General features: G+C 42.2%; 1 protein-coding gene across 1 annotated transcript in view; it reads left to right on the forward strand.

Moving 5' to 3' along the window:
• The window catches only part of LCT (lactase), a 76,771-nt gene that overhangs the window by 13,347 nt on the left and 43,748 nt on the right, over positions 1-19,676 (forward strand). Inside the window, exons 2-4 of the mRNA XM_075530037.1 lie at positions 11,435-11,514; positions 14,732-14,815; positions 19,444-19,546. Coding sequence (XP_075386152.1) covers positions 11,435-11,514; positions 14,732-14,815; positions 19,444-19,546 — 267 coding nt within the window. The remainder of the gene's footprint in view (positions 1-11,434; positions 11,515-14,731; positions 14,816-19,443; positions 19,547-19,676) is intronic.

Below are 19,676 nucleotides of genomic sequence, written 5' to 3' on the forward strand. Positions count from 1 at the left end.
TTAGTCCACTTGTGATGCACACCAGGAAATGTTCTTGTGCCCACTTGTCCTGAGGCTCACTATGATTCCAGTTTCCCCTACTGGGTACTTTTCATTCATCACATCACAAACTTCCTAGCACCTTTGAGCACTCATTCTTTCTCATAGTCTGTCCCAGTATGACCATTACATCTTTCCAGGCTAAATCATAGGCTAGAGTGAGGTGCTTGGCTCTCTGGGCATGCATTAATGGACACTTTTTAGCCCTACACTAGCCTGCCTAACAGTGGTGGTGGTGGTGGTGGATCCTGCTCTTTTCCACACAGATTTTCATAATGGTTAGGATTCCCACACATCGCACATGCTTGGGGGAGGCACAATTCAGTCCACAACAAATGACTTTGGGAGGGACAACTTTCCTTTGTGTAGAAAGGGAATCCGTTTCCCCCTCCGTGAGGCCTGTGTGACATGCGTGGACACCAAAGAGCCGCAGAGATGTCTGTGAGGGACATGCGTGTTGATTTCCCATAGAGGCTGGATGCAGCCAGTTCGCAGTGCCCTGCAAGCACTGATTTTGAGTTCTGTGGACCCAGGTGCCAAGCTGCAAACCTGTGGTTTCAGCGGGCGGAAATACCTCGGTCGTTGACTTCGCATGAGAAAGAATTCACGCCAAAGCCTGGTTTGTGATCCAAGTGGGGTTTTCATAAAGGTTAGAAGCTTCAGGTTTTACTCAGGCACCCTCTGGGCACCGCACTGCCTCCGGGGTGGCCTCATGTGGCCCCCAACCTTAAGAGCTGTTACGGCCCTGCCGTGTTCTCACCAACTTTGGATCCATGGGAGTTACAGCCACCAACCTGTTTCCTGTGTCGTCGGCCTGCGGCTGTGAGTCTCTAGAGGGCCCGGGCTGCATTGGCTGACACCGGGATGCCTTCTGCCTATCAAGCTCTTTCGCATACACATGCGAGTGTCACCGGATGGTTTCTGGAACCACCTTAGCTAACACACCTACAAATTTTTTTTTTTTGACACCTACAAATTTTAATTTGAAGATGCACTTAAGAACAAAAAAGCAACAAAAAACTTGAGACAGATCTCCTTCATAACCAGGTGACTGTCTGTACTGAAAATGAAAGAAGGTGAATGGGTCCACCTGCACGCTCATAAAGTGATCTGGAAAACAGCACTATCTTATCAAACAGATACGAAGTGTCTCCCAGTGATGTTCCCTGCTCAGATGATTTAAAAATTCGATTGTGTTTATGAAAATAGGCTCTTTGTAGTAGTTCTTGGTGGTTTCATTAGTGGGGGATGTCTTAATCTTATATAAAACCCAAACCAAACTCAGTGTCATTGAGTGGATTCTGGCTCACCGGAACCATATACAGGGTTTTCTAAGCTAAATCTATACAGAAAGCGTTCTATATGCAGCAGATAGCCTAGTTTCTCTCCCCTGGAGTCACTGGCGGATTTGAACCACTGACTTTAAGGTTAGCTAAGCTACAACACCAACTTCTAGCCCACAATGCCATGAGGGTTTCTTTCCTCTTGTATAGTGTGGATAAAAGTGAAGAAGAGTTCATAAGACAGTCTTAAAATTTATGTCGCATGTTCTTGTTTTATTCTGAGTTTTTCATTTTTTGTTTTGTTTTTGGTATTGCTAAATCAGAGGTCTGAGAATCTTCTACGCATCCAGTCCTAAAACCAATATCTGAGGGATTAAATTTTGCTCCCTGAAGGAATGTATGTGTTACGTCTCTGGGGTGGTTTACCTCGGTTCTTGCTTTGCAGTATTGAAAGAATTCACGCAGCAGAAGCACTTCTGTAACTCCAAGTGACTTTTATGAGAGAAAGGAGGTTTTCATGTTTTTCATGTATTACAGTCTCCAAAAAGTACATGCTATTTCTGGAAAGCATATAAGCCTGCGAGGGGACCACGTGGGAGCTCATGACTGATGATGGCTACTCCGGGGGAGTGTCAAAAAGCATGTGAGAAGAATACTGGACAGGGTGCAAACCCAGCCTGCAGAGCCACGAGCACGACCAAGTGCAGGGACTCCCAGGAGAGGGAGTGGCCGTGAGTGGGCACACGGGCTCTTGGAAGGAATTTCGCCTTCTGCTTGCAGGGCACACTGGAACAAGAGAGAGCAAAAATGAGCCTTCGGTGGGCAGGCGTGGTTGAGGGTATTGGCTGACCTTACTGGCTGAGTTTAGGAATGCCTGTGTGATGTCATGTCACCGGTGCTGAGCATTGTGTGTGGCCCAGGTTGGAGTTTCCCATCGGGGTCTAATTGGTGTGCCGATTTCTTTCCAACTGCTTTAGTGTGGCATGGACAGCCAATTTTCGTTTTAGGGTAGGCATTTGGGAAGACAACCGCCCTTTATCCCTCATCTAGCAACCTGCCATATGGACAACAGTTCATGTACCTGAAAAAGTTAGAGAACGATTCAGAACAGCTCAGAAATCCGAACTTCTTTGCAGTGTTCCTCAACTGGTGGTCTGAAAATCAACACATGTGAATCAAAATATACTTTCTGGAGCACACACCCACTGTCACACACACACACACACACACACACACACACACACACACACACACACACACACACGGTCTGTTGAATCCCATCTCTGAAGTCAGGCTTTGGAATTGGCATTATAACCAGTGATTTAATCATCACTTCAAGTGATGGTAATGCCCACATAAGTTTGAGAACCACAGTTCTTGCGTGTTTCCTCTTCCCTTTCAATACACAGTGTGAAGTATATGGTAAAATTCCATTTTCTTTTAATTCCATTTTCCACGAACTTTTTGAAGCATGCCCATATGGATTCAGTGGACACTTGTATAGGGAATTTGGACCATGTCGAAGAGTACCCCTGCCTGTCAAAACAAGTGCAGGACACCGACATGTGTGATTCAAGGGTGGTTAATAATAAAATCCATGATCCAAGGAGGGAATAATATTAGAGCTTATATTCTGAACATTTGGTTTGCAGATGGCCATAGATGACCATGAAAGCCCAAAAGCCATTTTCAGATTTCCCACGTGGATTCTATTCCTTGAATTCCCTCTGCTTCTTGACCAGGGATAAGAATAGTTGGGCTCTCAGCCAGAAAGTGGCTTGCGTCCACACTGCTCACCCACCCAAGGGGCTTATTTGGGAGTGTCCTTGAAAGAGATCACTGCACTGGGAAGCTCATGCTTGCAGTCATGCCCTGACTGCCTGGGGGAAGCCCTGGACTGATGTCTCAATCATGCCCTTGATTCTGCTTTAGCAGTCCCTCCCACCAGTAACTATGATGTTTTTGTGACAGCTTCCTTTAGCCTCCCATGTCCTTTCCAAAACTCTGTATCTCAGCAAACCCTTGGACACCATTATAACCTCCGGCGGATGGTCACCCTCATCAGATGATATGTTTCAGGAGTTGGCCTTGTTCCATTTGAGACTTAATAAATGTTCTCTTTAAATAAAAATAAATTAAATTAATAAATATAAAACATGTGCAGAAAGGGGTTTTCTCCTGATGCTTTTGATATAGGCAAGGGTGACTTATTTTATTCTCAAAAATAACCCACAATGGATCCAAATATTCTGCATGTCATAGTCCTGACTTACATGAAGCATGCTCTCAGGAGTTTAAAGGGACAACATGTTTTTCTAAAACATATCTCTGTGCTATTTTTAAGAACTATATTTCTGGTATCAAGTTGTTAACAGCAATTTGATAGATTAGATAGGAACCCTAAGATGTATATAAGCCTTAGATATAGAAATGGATTTTGAGCTCTCGATTAATCTTAAACTCTAATCTAAACAATTCATTCCTATGTCATTATCGTACTTGATACTTGCCCTCATGAAGCGATCACTACAGATAGGGGTGCTATCGCCAGGCGTGGTGAAGAAATCAGATGGTGCTTGGCTATCAGAAACAACAGCATGCTGGGTCTCAAAGGCTCATCTTCCCCACCCCACCCCCACCACCTCTTCCCTCCCTCCTTACGTTCCTGTCCCTTCCCTCGCCCCTTCCCCTGCTCTGGCCTCCTCATAGTCTTTTTTTTTTTTTTTTCCCTCATAGTCTTTAAAGTCTTTTCCTTTGGTGTGAAAATCACTTGTCTGTTTATTTTCTTTTATTTCCTTTATAATTATGGTATCATAAAATATTTATCTTCTCCCCCCCCCCCGAAGACCCCGGCAAGGCGCCCCCTCCTTGGTCAGTGTTCCTCTGCTCCTCAGTTTCCCCAATCCCTCAGAATGCCCAAGAGTCCAAGGCCCTCACGATTCTAGCTTCGGGGACACAGCTGCCACAGGCCAACCCTCGCACCAAAATATTTATCTTTAGAAGCTTGACTGACTTTGCTGACCACAAGCTTCTCTAAGCTTGTCCACAAGGAGGACAGACTCCACCTTGTTTTGCAGCATGGCATGCATAGGATTGCGCTGTATGAGCGAGCGCCCCAGGGTTTGCTTCTCCAATCCCCTATAGTCAGCTTTTGCTTGCTTGCTTCCATCTTTTTGCCATTATAAAAATTGCTGCAATAAAAATAGGAATGCAGATGTCGGTTCGTGCTTTGTTCCTTGTTCCTTTAGAGTATATACCAAGTAGAGAGATTGCAAGATCATAAGGTATTTGTTTAAGGAGCTGCCATTCTGTTTTCCATAGTGGTTGCAGGTCCCACCTGCAATGTATGAGCATTCCAATCTCTCCATATCCTCTCCAGTACTGATCATTTTCTGTTCTCAAATTTTGCTAAGAGTGTTGGTGTCAGGTGGTATTGCATTGTCATTTTAATTAGTATTTTTCTTTTTTTTATATTAAAAACTAACACATGTTAGCTTAATTTATTCTTTTTTAAATTTTAACAATTTATTAGGGGCTCATACAATTCTTATCACAGTTCATACATATACATACATCAATTGTATAAAGCACATCCATACATTCCCTGCCCCAATCATTCTCAAGGCATTTGCTCTCCACTTATAATTAGTATTTTTCTTAGAGCTAATTAACTCAAACATTTTTTTCATATGGTTATTGGCTGCCTGAGTGTCATTTTTAGTATCGTGTCTATTCATGTCTTGTGCCCATTTTCGATCAGGTTATTTGTATTTTTTTTATTAAGGTGTTATTGGAGAGCAGGGGGAGGTGGAAGCAGGAGGGGAGGAAGGGGGAATGGATTGCAATGATGGACCCATTAGCCCCCCCTCCCCCCTCAGGAGTACGAACAACAGAAATGTGGGTTGGTGTAAGATGTGAAAATAATAATAATTTATAATTTGTCAAGGAGTCACGAGGGTGGGAGATGGGGGAGGGAGGGAAAAAAGAGGAGCTGATACCAAGGGCTCAAATAGAAAGTAAATGTTTTTAAAATGACGATGGCAACATAGGTACAAATATGCTTGATACAATTGATGTCTGGATCATTATAAGAGCTGTTAGAGCCACCAATAAAATGATCTTTTAAAAAAGGTGCTGTATATACATATATAATATATATTTAATTAACCCTTTGTCTGATATATCATGACTATGTTTCCCCCCCCAACAGATGGGCTCTCTTTTAACTCTTGATGAAGTCTTTTGATGTACATAAATGTCATATTTTTTAGAAAGACCCAGTCCTCTATTTTATCTTCTATAGTGAGAGTACTTTTTACTATGCTTAGTAATGTATTTATACCTTGTTTTAGGGCCTTAACGTTCTCTCTATTTTGCACCTGTGGTTTCTATGGTTCTAGGGTCTATATTCCGGGTCCTAGGGTTGTGGTCTGTTCATGATTGTACATAATGTTCGTTATGGGTCTTGTTTCACTCTTTTGCAGGTGGAGGTCTAATTTTTGCAGTACCATTTATTGAAAAGGCTCTTTCTTCCTCCACCTGTGTTTTAGTCCGTTATCACAGATCAGGTGTCTGTCGATACTTGACTGTATTTCTCAATTTTGACCCATGTGTCTTCAAGTCTATTGTTCCAATCCCAAGCTGGGTTGACTACTGTGGCTATAGAATAGGTATTAAAACCTGGGAATGAAAGGCCTCCTACATTTTTAATAGTGGTTTTTGTTGTTGTTGTTGTTCTAATAGTATTTTATTTATCCTGGGTTTCTTTCCTTCTTGATGTTGGGAGTTGTTTTTAGTGACCACACCTGTTTCTCCTTATGGTATAGGCTGGTGTCATTTAGCCAAGTAACGTATTTCTAGAAATGTATCTGCTTCTTCTCGATTTTCTAATTTGTTTGAATAAATGTGTTTTTTCATAATACTGTGTGATTAAAAACTGCCAGTTGGTTCTGTTGTAATGTCACCCAGTTCATTTTTTATTCATAATAGTTGCTTTTCTCATTTTTAAATTGGGCTTGCCAGTAATATCAATTTTGTAAACCCTTTTGAAGAACCAGCTTCTTGTCTTGTTGATTTTTTCTATAGTTTTTGCTTTATTGATGGATTTATTTCTCCTCTAATCTTTATCATTTCTTTTCGTCTAGCATCTCAGGGTTTGTTTTGCTGGTCTGATTCCAATGGTTGTAGTTTATGAGTTAAGGTGTTTATTTTAATACTTCCTTTTCGATGTGTGTACTTGTTATAACTTGTCCTCTGCGTACTGCATTGTCTGGATCCCAAATATTTTAGTATGTTGTATTTTTGTTCTCATTTGTTTCAAGGAACTTTCAATTGTGTTCTTTATTTCTTCAATTACTCAGTGGTTTTTAAGGAAAGCGTTATTATTCAATTTCCATGTAATTTGGGGTTGATCATCTATAGTTTATTTATAATTTTATAGCACTGAGAGCTGAAAAAAATGGTTTGTTGTAACAACATTTTTGAATTTATTCATGCTTGCTTAATAGCCCAAAAGGTGATTTATTCTGGAGTACATTCCATAAGGCACAGAAAAGAATGTATATTGTGCTTTTGTTGGATGAAGTGTTATATGTATATCTGAGAAATCCAGTTGATTGATTGTGCTGTTTTGTTCTCTATATTTTTAATTTTCTTTCTAGTTGATCAATCTTTGTTTAAAAGCTATATGTTGAAATCTCCCAGTATTATTATCATATTATTGCCTATTTATTTCCATTTTAATACAAATTTGATTAATGCATTTTGAAGACCTTTCATTTTGTACATAGATATTCCTTATGGCTATAGTTTCTTGTTCAAGTGAAGTTTTCTTGATTGTATAATGACCTCTTTGTCTCCCATACGTCTTTTACTTTTGATGTCTATTTTGTCAGAGATTAATATTAGTACTCCAGCTTTCTTTTGGCTGCTGTTAGCTTGCTTCCCCCCCTCCCCCCCTTCAATGTTTACTCTATATTTGTCTTTTTCTCTAAGGTGTGTCTCTTGTAAACAGCATATTGAAGGTTCATGCTTTCTTGTCCATTCTGTTAGTTTTTGTCTCTTAACTGGTGTATTCAATCCATTTACAATCAGTGTTATTATTGGTAAGTTTGGTTTTATTGCCATCAATTTTATATGCTTTTGTTGTGGTGATAATCGTTTCAGTGTTCATGATGATATTTTCCCCCCTGCAATCCTTTTGTTTATAGATTTTTTTTTTTAGTCAATACATTCGTTGAATTTTGGGGGTTTACTGTTTAACATGATTGTATGGTTTTCCTCTTTTGTTTAGTTATGGTTTTAACTTTTTCCTTGAGGATTTTGTTTTTGGAGGGGGGTGGTAGTCTTCTCTCCAAATTCAAAATAGTTTGAGGTCTTGTGAACAACTCGACATGGTCTTCATTTAATTTTTAATTATGTACTCTGTTCCCTATATTTTGTTGTTGTTGTTGTTTTCACTGCAGAAATCTTATCTGTGATTCCTTATTTGGTTCACATAGCTCTGTTTCACTCTGTGTATGACTTAAGTAGACTATTTTCTCCATACCAATGTCCTTTACAGCAATTTGAGGTTACTTTCTATTGTTATGATTGATTATCTGTTCAAAAAACTCCTTTTAATTCTTTTTGTAAAGGTGGTATTCTTTTAACAAAGTTCTTTCCTTTTTTCTTATCTGAAAATCATTTTATTTCTCCCTTATATTTTAGGGATAATTTTGCTGGATATAGAATTACTGGTTAGCAGTTCTTTTCTTTCAAAAATTTGAATATATTAATCTGTTGCCTTCCTGCTTGCATGGTTTTTGTTTTAATCATTTTATTGGGGGCTCAATCAACTCTCTTTTTTTCATTTCTTTCTTTTTTTATTTTAAATCATTTTATTGGGGGCTCATACAACTCTTATCACAATCCATACATCCACCCATTGTGTCAAGCACATTTGTACATTCATTACTCTCATCATTCTCAAAACATTTTCTCTCCACCTAAGGCCCTGGCATCAGCTCCTCATGTTTCCCCTCCCTCCCCGCTCCCCCATCCTTCATAATTTATAAATTATTATTTTGTCATATCTTGCCCTGCCTGCATGGTTTGTTGTTTTTTGGGGTTTTTTTTGCCTGCTTGGTTTTGATGGAAAAGCTGAACTCATCCTAATTGGTTGGACTTCATATGTTGTTGTTTGTTTTTTTTTAATCACATGCTGCTCTCAGGATTGTTTCCTTTTCTTTTAATTAGAACTCAGTTCCAGTGCCATGTTTATAGGACTAGAAAGCCCAATCTTTCCCCTGTGGAGATGCTGGTGTTTTTGAACTGTCGACCATGAACTTTGCAGCCCAACTCATAACCATTATACCACCAGGGCTCCCTTTAGACTATCACATGTCATACTGATTTTCTTTTGGGACTGATTCCATTTGGAGTTCTCTGGGCTTATTGAATATTTTGTGTTCTGACATAATATTAGGGAAATTCTTAATGCTTCTTCAAGTATTTTCTCTGTAACTAATATTTCTTCTTTGCATTCTGGAATGTTTATCAAATATATGTTGTTCTTTTTGATAGTGTCCTATAGAATTCTTATATTTTCTTCAGTCTTTTGGGGACTTTTTTATAGCTTAATCTTGAATTTGGGTCTCAAGAAATTTGTCCTTGAGGTCACTGATTCTTGATTCCATTGTTTCAATCTTTCTGTTTTGTTCTTTCAAAGTGTTATCCATTTCTAATATTTTAGTGTTTGTGTTTTGAATTTCTTTTTGGAGTTGTTTAATTATTACTTTTTTTGTTTGTTTGTTGATTTTGTCAGATTGGTCTTGTAGTACTTTCCTGAATTCCTGAAATGTCCCTTCTATTTTTCCTGTATTTCTATCAACATTTTCTTCCTATCACTTAAAGTAGCTGGAAATCATCACTCAAAACAGCATCATGGGAGGATCCAAGGCTTTCGCTTCCTCTAAGGCCTCCTCCAGATTTAGATCTGAATGTATTTTGGCTAATTGAATTGCTTTCTGTTGTTTCTGGATGTGTGCAGAGATTAGCTGCTGTGTTAACGACATGGTGCTTTTAATATATATAAATATATTTATAAAATAATATATTTATATACATATATTTATTTACCTCAGGGTACAAATCAATACCCACACACTTATTTAGATCCTGATACCCAATGATGGCCAGGCAGTTCAGCACCAGTCCAAGCCAGCAGGAACCAAAGGCAGAAAACAGTTAAGTATTGCCTCTATTGAAGTCTTGGTTTTGAGGCTGGCTTCCAAGGTCCCAGAAAGTGCTAGGCAACCATCCACACATCCAACATGATGGGGAAGAAAGAGTATCTCAGACACTGCATGCTTGCAGGAGCTATTCCACTGGCCCTGTATGTGAGAGCAGGGCCCAGATCCTATCTTGGCATGGGCCATCAGACCAACAGGTGATATTATTTGAATCCTGGGTCCGTGAAGAAATGCTCAAGCTTTGCCATGCTGGTTCTCTCTACTGACACAGGTTCACCCAATTCTGCACCCCTAGCCCTCCAGGCCCAGTCCATCTCCCCAGTGCTCCAGGGAAGTTCTGCTACAGTCCAGTTCCCAATAGCTCTAGTCAGGCATTGGGAGCCAGGTTACAGCCTATCTAAAACTCTTCTATCCAGCTGGAATGTAGTGAGTAGGTCAGGATTGTTTCAGCCCTAGGTCACTGGAACCTGTGAATCTTCCTGCCCAAGTTTGGACTCAGTCACCATCTAAGTATGTTGGGGGAGAAGCACTGGAGTCCTCCATGGTGTGAGTTAGGGTGGGTGAGAAGAAGAGGAACCAGCAGCATCAGCTTACTGTTTCCTCAATCCTCTGCTGGGGTGCGGGTAGGGGTGGGGGCAGAGTCCGGGGAGAGAATCCTTTGTGTCAATTCCTCCCTATGTAATTAATAGAAGTTTCCACTTCTCAGGGGAGGTCCAGAATTCAGGTGCTGCATCTTGCCCATGCTCTTTTCAAAGTTCTTTTCACAAAGGCTCTGACTTCTTGGTCGTATTGGATCTCCCTCTGAGACTGTAACTCTTAAAGGTTTGTCTTAAAGCAAGCAGCCTTATAAGTGAGGTGCAGGTAAGTCTTCCCGGAAGGAGTACATACATCAGCCCATGTGCCAAGGGTTGAAAATAATAATAAAATCCAAGATAATAGGAGGAAATAGTGTTAGAGCTTAAATTCTGAGCACTGGTTTGCAGAAGGCTCTGGATGACAATGAAATCTCACAATACATTTGGGGAAATACACCTGAGGCTGTGCAGGAGGAGGTGGCCCGTCTTTCCCCGGAGGAGCGGCAGGTAGGTTTGAATTGCTGGCCTCGCTGTTGGCAGCCCAGCGCACAGCCTGCTACCCCACCAGTGTTCCTCCTGCAGATATTGTTAAAAGTCTACATCTTATCATTTCTTTTCCCTTTTGACATATTTTTAATTAGTTCTGGTTTTTATTATTTTCCACTTTCTTTTGAAATGAGGTTTGTCTGTGTTTTATTTTGTTGGTGGTGGCGGTCTTTAATGTTTGTATGATTTTCTTTATACATGAAATCCAGGACAGGTAAATTTAAACAGAGAGCAACTAGATTAATAGTTTCTTAGCGTTCTGGTAGAGGAGGTTGGGGACAAATGTGGAGCTAATAATGGGTACAAAAATGAAGAAATATTCTAAAAAAGATTGCAGTAGTGATTGCACAACTCCTCTTAATAACTTTAAACCATTAACTGCATGGTGCGTGAATTATACGTCAATAAAACTGTTAACCAAAGAGACAGAAACCTCCAGAGGCAGTGGATTCATGTGAACTGAAGAGGAATCATTCAGAGGATGAAGGTGAGAATGGCCGCCCAGCTCAAAGACTGTAATCAACGTCAGCCATAGGACATGCAGAAAACTGTTGACTTGGTCTATGTTTTGCTGGGTATATTCTCAGCAACAACAAAACAAACAAATAAATAACCCTTTTTTCTCAACTAGGATAAATTCATAGAGGGTTTTTCTCAAAGATCCTTTGGAAAAGTTGGTAGGAAATGAAACCCCAAGTGGCCTCAACGGTCAGAGCCCCTTCCTGCACTTCTTACCTGCTTCTTCTCTGGTTGGTTTTAGGGGGCAAGCTCTCTGTGGTTCTCCCAGCCGACCAGATTGCCGGGCTCCTGCTAGAACCATCGACGTCTGCGCTTGCCAAGGTGAAACAGCACCCATCCCATCTGAGCAGAGTTGTGATCCTAACTTTTCAAAAACAAGAGTAGTTTTTGTCTGATGGCATTTCGATAAATGCTTCTTTTGAATGCTATGCATTCCCGAGATTTCTAATTACATCAAAAAACAAAATCTTATTTGTTATAGGCCCTAGCTCTTGCTGGGTCAAGTGTCAGCCTGCCTACATGAAGAAATCAAGTGCCTCAGTTACTGACTTCTAATTAGGAGAATCCAAAATAGGGTATAAGAGTAGAGGTCAGTTTATAGCAGGACAGGTAAGAGGGCAAAAGGTTTATTAAATGCTGTTCTCTAGACTACCCATCCTGGTTTCTCCTCTTCTAATTATAACTTTCAGACTGTATTTGTTTCAATGAAGGAGAAAACATCTGAGAATTAAGCCGTGTTGCCCAGTAATGCTGGCTACTGGGCAGGGTGGAAAGCACCCGAAAACCACCAGCCAATGTCTGCCTTCTGCACCACTGACAGAACCGCACGTTCAGTGTCTTCAGATTTACAAATCCAGGATTTTAAAATCCAGGCACAATAAAGCTCTGGATAGTTATCATGAAGGCTGACTGTGGTCTAGAAAGCCATTTAAATTAGTTTACAAAATGTGAAGAAAATTGATGGTGCCATCTATCAAAAGATATAGCATGTGGGGTCTTAAAGGCTTGAAGATAATAACAGAGCATGTACACTGGTACAGATAAGAGCTCGCAACACAGGGAATCCAGGACAGTTAAAACCCTCAGACCCAATAAGAAGAATGAATAGAGATACCAGAAGGGGAAGGAGAAGGTGGGGGGAGCAAGGGAGAGCCGATCACAAGGATCTACATATAACCCACTCCCAGGGGGACAGACAACAGAAGTGGGTGAAGAGAGCCATCAGTGTAATACATGAAAAAAATTATAAATTGTCAAGGGTTCATGATAGAGGGAAGGTGTGGGAGGGGGAAAAATGAGCTGATACCAAGGTCTTAAGTAGAAAGAAAATGTTTTGAGAATGATGATGGCAACATATGTACAAATGTGCTCGGCACAATGGATGTGTGTATGGATTGTGATAAGAGCTGTAGGAACCCCAAATAAAATGATTTTAAAAGATAAGAAAATAATAATAATTTACAATTTATCAAGGGGTCTTGAGGGTAGAGGGAGGGGAAGGATAAAAGAGGGCTGATCCCAAGGACTCAAAGAGAAAGTAAACATTTAGAAAATAATGATGGCAACATATGAATAAATATGCTTGATATAATTGATGTATGGATTGCTATAAGAGTTGTAAGAGCCCCCAGTAAAATGATCTTTTAATAAATAAATAAGTTTACAAGGGAGATAGGGACTATCAGTGACCTACTTGGGTTCTGCTTGGTAAGTATGCGTAATAGTGCTGGCCAGAAAATTGCTTGTTGAGAAAATAGCCTTTGACCTGGTCTCTCGGCCCCAATCCCTCATACAGTGCTTCTGGATTAATCTTCCAAAAGTACACATCCCTGAATTGGTATAAGTTCTCCAGGGTCTCCCAGAGTGTGGCTTGCCCTCTTTTACAGTCTTCCCAAGCTCTCAAGTGAGGCTAATCCCCACCAAGGTGGAGGAATCGCTGTTTTGGACTTTTCTTACAAAACTTCTGTCTGCCTTCTTTCAGTATAATTGTATTTACCTAGCACTCACTATTAGATTGTAAGTTTCTGTGGATTTGGTGTGTGTGTGTGTGTGTGTGTGTGTGTGTGTGTGTGTGTGTGTGTGTGTTGTGAAGACATTTGCCACTTCAACAATTTCTACACGTACGATGCAGTGACATTGATTACAGTATATTCTTCCTATTGGACTAGTATTGCTTTTCTTTCCCCAATTATTCCACCAACCATGAACATAAACTCAATACCACTCAGCAAAAACTTCCCCATCCCTCACCTTTCTAACCCTGATAACTACTAATCTTTCATTTTTATGTTTGTTCATTACATAGAAGTGAATGCATACAGTGTCTGTCATTCAGTGACTGATCTTTCACTCAGCATATTTTCCAGGTTCATCCAGGCTGACAGCAAGACTTCAATTCTTTTTATGGCTGAGTCATGTTTCATTGTCTGTATGCCCCACATTTTGTTTATCCATTCATCTGTCAGTGGACATTTCAGTTGTTTCCACATCTTGGCTACTGGCGAAATCATGCAATGAACACAGAGAATCTTATTTACCTTTAAACTTGAATCCCCACCAGTGACTTTCAAAAGCACAAGTTCAGTGGCTCTGTGCTGCATTGAACTGACAAAGCAACGCAAGAGCTGAGGTGGGCGAGGAGGGGGAGCTTTCTTTCCACTGACTGCCAGAGTGGAGCAAGGGGAGAGAGGGCATGTTGAGCCTTTAGTAAACACTGATGATAACTTGACAAGGGGCCCGTTGTGGATCGATTTTCAAAGGTCCACAGCGCACTTAGTGCTCCCCACCTGCCATTAACCACAGCCATGATCTAACCCTGACAAGAATACAAATGGAGTAGCCAGCCTCTCGGGGCAGCATCCAGTGAACTGCAGTCCGACTTGTATGTGTGTAAACATTTGAACCCGAAGCTTAAATGTGCAGAGACGAGATGGGAGAGGAAAGGTGGTTCATGGCAAGGACAGCGAAAGTTGTGTTCTCAGCGAACAGAATGGGCCAATCACTGCGGTGAAGTTGAAACGATGGCCTGAAAACAGCCATGACTATGACCTGACATGAAAAGGAAATCACAGAAATGGAAAAGCCCCCAAGCCATTAGGGTCTGCAGCGATCACAGTGAAGTTCAGGGATCGCTAAGTGCTTCGGAGACTGGTCCTGACAAAGTGCGAGATGGCTGTGAAGGCTGGTCCTCCACATCTGTGGGACTCACCACAGCTGTTACACAGTGCCTCACTCAGTCACTCATGCTTATGGTGAGCCCAGCACTTTGCTGAGCGTGTATACAGCTGACACGCTCATCAAAGCGTGTCATATAGCTGACACGCTCCTCCCAGCTCCACAGATAACCTGCCTCCACTCCCTACGCAACACACTCATATTCTCACTTCACTGTAGCTTCTTCCCTGCCAGCTTGTCTCTTGAAAACTCCCACCTTGGAAGATTCAGTTCAGTAATACGCGCAGGAACAAAAAGGAGCACGTCTGAGCAGTATTTTGTCTTTAAATTGCTTATGCTTTAATGACTATTTGCTTATATCTAGGACTCAGTCGATTTCCTCTCGCTTGATTTGTCTTATGAGTGCCAACGTGAGACGACTTTACCACAGCAGCTGAGGAAATTGCAGGTAATTTGTGTCATTTTCTACACTGATGGTGAAGGGAGAATATTCCCCGGAGCTTATAAGACATTTAATGTTTCGGCTAATGCATCGACTGAACTCCCAACAGCGGTCGGAGGACCTGCTGACTTGCGTCTTAGGACATTCCTGTGGAAAGCATCGCTAGAGCTGGTTGGCAGTCTTTCCCAGAAAGGATGATAAGGGTTATTTTAGTAGGGTAAATCTTTTCATGGTTCTTCTGCTCTCTTGTGTGGAAATTTATGGAGACTAAAGACCCTAGTCTTCACCATCTCGAGTCTTTACCTCCAGGAGTGACCGATCAGACAATAGCTATAGCGATCTTTCTGTAACCTCTCCTCCCCGGAGCCTGTATTGCTTTCTCAGCTTCAATGGCTCTGGTCCAGCACTCACCCTGAGGGAAGTTATGTTAGGCGCTTCCTTTCCAATTGTTCAGAGCCATGGTGGCAAAGTGGTTAAGTGCTCAGCTGCTAACAGAAAGTTCTAGAAATTCAAACGCACCATCAGCCACTCTGTTCTAGAAAAGACCTGATGATCTCAAGTCAAGATTATAGCTGAGGAAACTCTATGGGGCAGTTCTACTCTGTCTGTGATAGTTAAATTAATTGTGCAAACCTGGCCCTTGGAAACATGTGGGATGAATCAGGTTGCAGTTTGATTGGAGGGCAAAGAGATAAATGGCTTTGCAAGGCCCGTCCCCTCTCCCTTGCTCTCTGGTGACTGGAGCATGCTGGAGCGCGCTACTGCTTTAGCTCGTTCTCTGCCTCAGCCTGTGAGTTAGGCCACCCCTTGCGTCATGTTGCTAGAGCTTGAGGTTCCTTTGAGATCTGCTTCACCACGCTGCTGATACGTATATCGCTTGAGGCTGGTGGATCCTGTCACTTTGCATTGCTTGTGTTCCATGTTCCACCTCAGCCTGCTTCACCAAGCTCCGGAGCTACTGACTGTCAGTGACCCACCCTGCTGTTTGCTGCTGTGGGCAGACCCTGCCTGCATTTCCCGAGCGAAGACTCAGCTGTCTGCTTCCTTGACCTTGGTCCTGGCAGCCTACGTGATTGAATTGCAGGACTTCCATGATATTAACTGTTCCACGGAACTGAGTTGAACTGTACCCTCTCTGCTGCTGTGTGGACTAATTAGCTATTATTCCTTCCACTGTATAAACCTATCTATCTGTCTGTATCTCTCTATAAAATTATAAGTGTCCTGGTTTTGGTTCTCTACAGAACCCTGCTTACACACTATCCTACAGGAGCAGCCTGAGTTAGAATCTGGGATACATCAATCACCCAATGGCTAGACTTTTCTCATTGACTTAGTCATCACTGGGAGATGTACAGAATTCCTTGGCGTGTCAATTATTCCTGTTCTGATTAGGTTCACCTGACTATCTGATGGTTTCTCTCTGGGCCTTCCGAGGCCAGTTTGTATTCCTTTGCTCAACTCTGAAGAACTTTGTATGGATGTCTGGCCACCAGAATTCATTCACTTAAAAAAAATTTTATTAGGGGCTCATACAACTCTTATCACAATCCATACATATACATACATCAACTGTATAAAGCACATCTGTACATTCTTTGCCCTAATCATTTTCAAAGTATTTACTCTCCACTTAAGCCCTTTGCATCAGGTCCTCTTTTTTCCCCCCCTCCCTCCCTGCTTCCCCCTCTCTCATGAGCCCTTGATAATTTATAGATTATTATTTTGTCATATCGTGCCCCATCCGGAGTCTCCCTTCACCCCCTTCTCTGCTGTCCATCTCCCAGGGAGGAGGTCAAATGTAGATCCTTATAATTGGTTCCCCCTTTCCAACCCACTCACCCTCCACTCTCCCAGTATCGCCCCTCACATCCCTGGTCCTGAAGGTATCATCCACCCTGGATTCCCTGTGCCTCCAGCTCCTATATGCACCAGTGTACAACCTCTGCCCTGCCCAGTCCTGCAAGGTAGAATTCGGATCATGGTAGTTGGGGGGAGGGAGCATCCAGGATCTGAGGGAAAGCTGTATTCTTCATCGGTGCTACATCGCACCCTGACTGACTCATCTCCTCCCCTAGCCCCCTCTGTGAGGGGATCTCCAGTGGCCAACAAATGGGCTTTGGGTCTCCACTCTGCACTTCCCCCTTCATTCACTATATATATATATTGGATGATGCCTTATACCTGGTCCTTTGGCACCTCGTGATCGCACAGGCTGGTGTGCTTCTTCCATGTGGGCTTTGTTGCTTCAGAGCTAGATGGCCGCTTGTTTACCTTCAAGCCTTTAAGATCCCAGACACTATCGCTTTTGATAGCAGGGCACCATCTGCTTTCTTTGCCACATTTGCTTATGCACCCGTTTGTCTTCGGCGATCGTATCATGGAGGTGTGCAGCCAATGATATGATTTTTTTGTTCTTTGATGCCTGATAACGGATCCCTTTGGGACCACGTGATCACACAGGCTGGTATGTTCTTCCATGCGGCCTTCGTTGCTTCTGAGCTAGATGGCCGCTTGTTTATCTCATTCACTTTTTACAACTTGCCTCAGCAGGTTTGGAAATTTTGTCAGTTTGGGTTGACTAGAGAAGCAAATTCATAGACACTCATATGTGTATAAGGAAGAGCTTTATATACAAGAGCAATTGAATATTGAGGAAAACATCCCAGTCCTGTCCAGATCAAGTCCATAAATCCAGTATTAGCCCATATGTCCAGTACCAGTCTATAAATTCTTCTTCAGATTCATGAAACATATGCAGTGATACTTAATGCAGGAAGATCACAGGCCAGTGGGTGGGAAATGTGGATCCAGAGGCAGTATATGCATCTCGGCGCTGGCAGGCGTCTCCATGTGGCTTCTCCAGCTCCAAAGCTACTATCTCCATGTGGCTTGTTAACTGCAATGTCTCCCAAGGAGAGTGAGCGTGTGTCCCACCTCAAACGATCTATTTATCTCCTTAGAGCTTCCAAATGAGGTCATCAAGCTGACACTTGATTGACAGGCTAAATGGCACCCCTTCACTCTTAATCCTCTCAAACTGACAACAGATTATGTAACTACCACAGAAATGTAGCCACTTCCTTCTGCTTCCACCCTTGTGTCCACAAGCCTCCTGGTTTGGAAGCCAGCCACCTCCAATCATCAAGGAGGATGGTTTGTCCAAGCAAATATCTGGAATTAGAGCAATGTTGTGTGTGTCCTCGGTGCTGTACTGCACCCTGGTCTGCTCCTTGTGACCCTTCTGTGAGGGGCTGTCCAATTATCTACAGATAGGCTTTGGGTCTCCACTCCGACCCCACATGTTCTCATCAGTATGATTGTTTTGGGTCTTCTGATGCCTGATACCTGATCCTTTTGACACCTGTGATCACAGAGACTGGTTGTTTCTTCCATGTGGGCTTTGTTGCTTCTTAGCTAGATGGCTGCATGTTTTACAGGTTAATAGAAGGAAGTGATCTTGCACTGAGGGAGGACATGAGTAGAGGCCCAATGTCTATCTGCTTCCTTAATGCTTAACGCATATCATAGGCCTATATCCCTATCATTATATATTAATATATCTACATATGTACATGCCTATATCTACCTCTATAAATGTCTTTTGCCTCCTAGTTCTTTCCTCTATTTCTTTTTACTTTCCTCCTGTCCCACTATCATGTTCAACCTTCATTTGGCTCTCAGTAATTCCTCTTGGCTACATTGCCCTTGCTCGAACTGCACCAGGCATTCTATGCCCTCCTCTCCACCTATTTTAGATCTCTTGTTGTTCCCCTGTCCCAGGGTTTGTTGGCTCCCGCCTCCCGTGTCCCCCTGGAACTGTTGGTCCCGGTACTTTTATTTATTGCCTATCTTATATAGCTAGACATGAAAAAGAAGAAGGAAAGGGGCCTATAAATAGTTCCAGGTCTGTCTGCTGAGCCTTAGGTATGTTTTCCGATTGAGTCTCTTGATCTGCCCAGCCCTGCCTTCCGAGTCTGAAGTCTACTTTTGGGATTCCTCAGGGACTTCATTGCTTTGCTCCCCTAGCTGCTCTTTTGCGCTCCCTTCATGTTTTACCCCGGTGTGGGGGCTATTAGAGTTTTTACTATGGAATGGTTCAAACACACCCACAACCAGAGAGACAAGTATAATGAATGCCATGAAGCTACTATCAGCTTAGAAAACTACTAATTCACGGCTGATTTTGGTTCCTCTGTTTCTCTACCCTGCGTCACCCCCAACCCAGAGGGTTATTTTGAAGCAACCCCCAGACTTTGTATCATTTCCTCCACAAATATTGTCATGAGAGTGCCTGGATTAAGCTTCTTTGAATAGTATGGGCTCCTTACATGAGGGAACTGTCTTGTTCATGATCCTAACACCAAGAGGTGCTTTTTAAACCCGAGATGAAGGAATGCTGGAACGTATCTCCATGGGGGAGAGCGATGAAGGTGACCTGTGTTATTGAAAAGTATAGTGCTTTCTTCTTCCAAGTCTCCAGTCAGTTTCTATTTATTAACTCGAGATGCTTGGAAGCCATTCCCAAAGCTACACTGAGTGTCTACAGCTCCTCATTTTGAACATCTGTTCCTGTTTTCAAAAGACAAGTTGCAGGTGGCCCTGGCTCACTGGATGGCATTTCTCTTTTTTAGACCATTGAGCCCAAAGTGAAATTTTTCATCTTCAATCTAAAACTCCAGGACTGCCTCTCCCCAAGGAAGAACGCTTTCACGCTGCTCTTTAGCCTGATCAAAGGTGAGTGGGTGATACACCAGGCACTTTGGGTGATGTGCTATCTTGATGATCTAGTACTGTGATCACAGAAATACCACAAGTGGGCGGCTTTAACAAACAAAAATGAGTTCCCTCACCGGTTAGGAGCCTA

Source organism: Tenrec ecaudatus, chromosome 13, assembly GCF_050624435.1.
Source record: "Tenrec ecaudatus isolate mTenEca1 chromosome 13, mTenEca1.hap1, whole genome shotgun sequence".
NCBI lineage: Eukaryota > Metazoa > Chordata > Mammalia > Afrosoricida > Tenrecidae > Tenrec > Tenrec ecaudatus.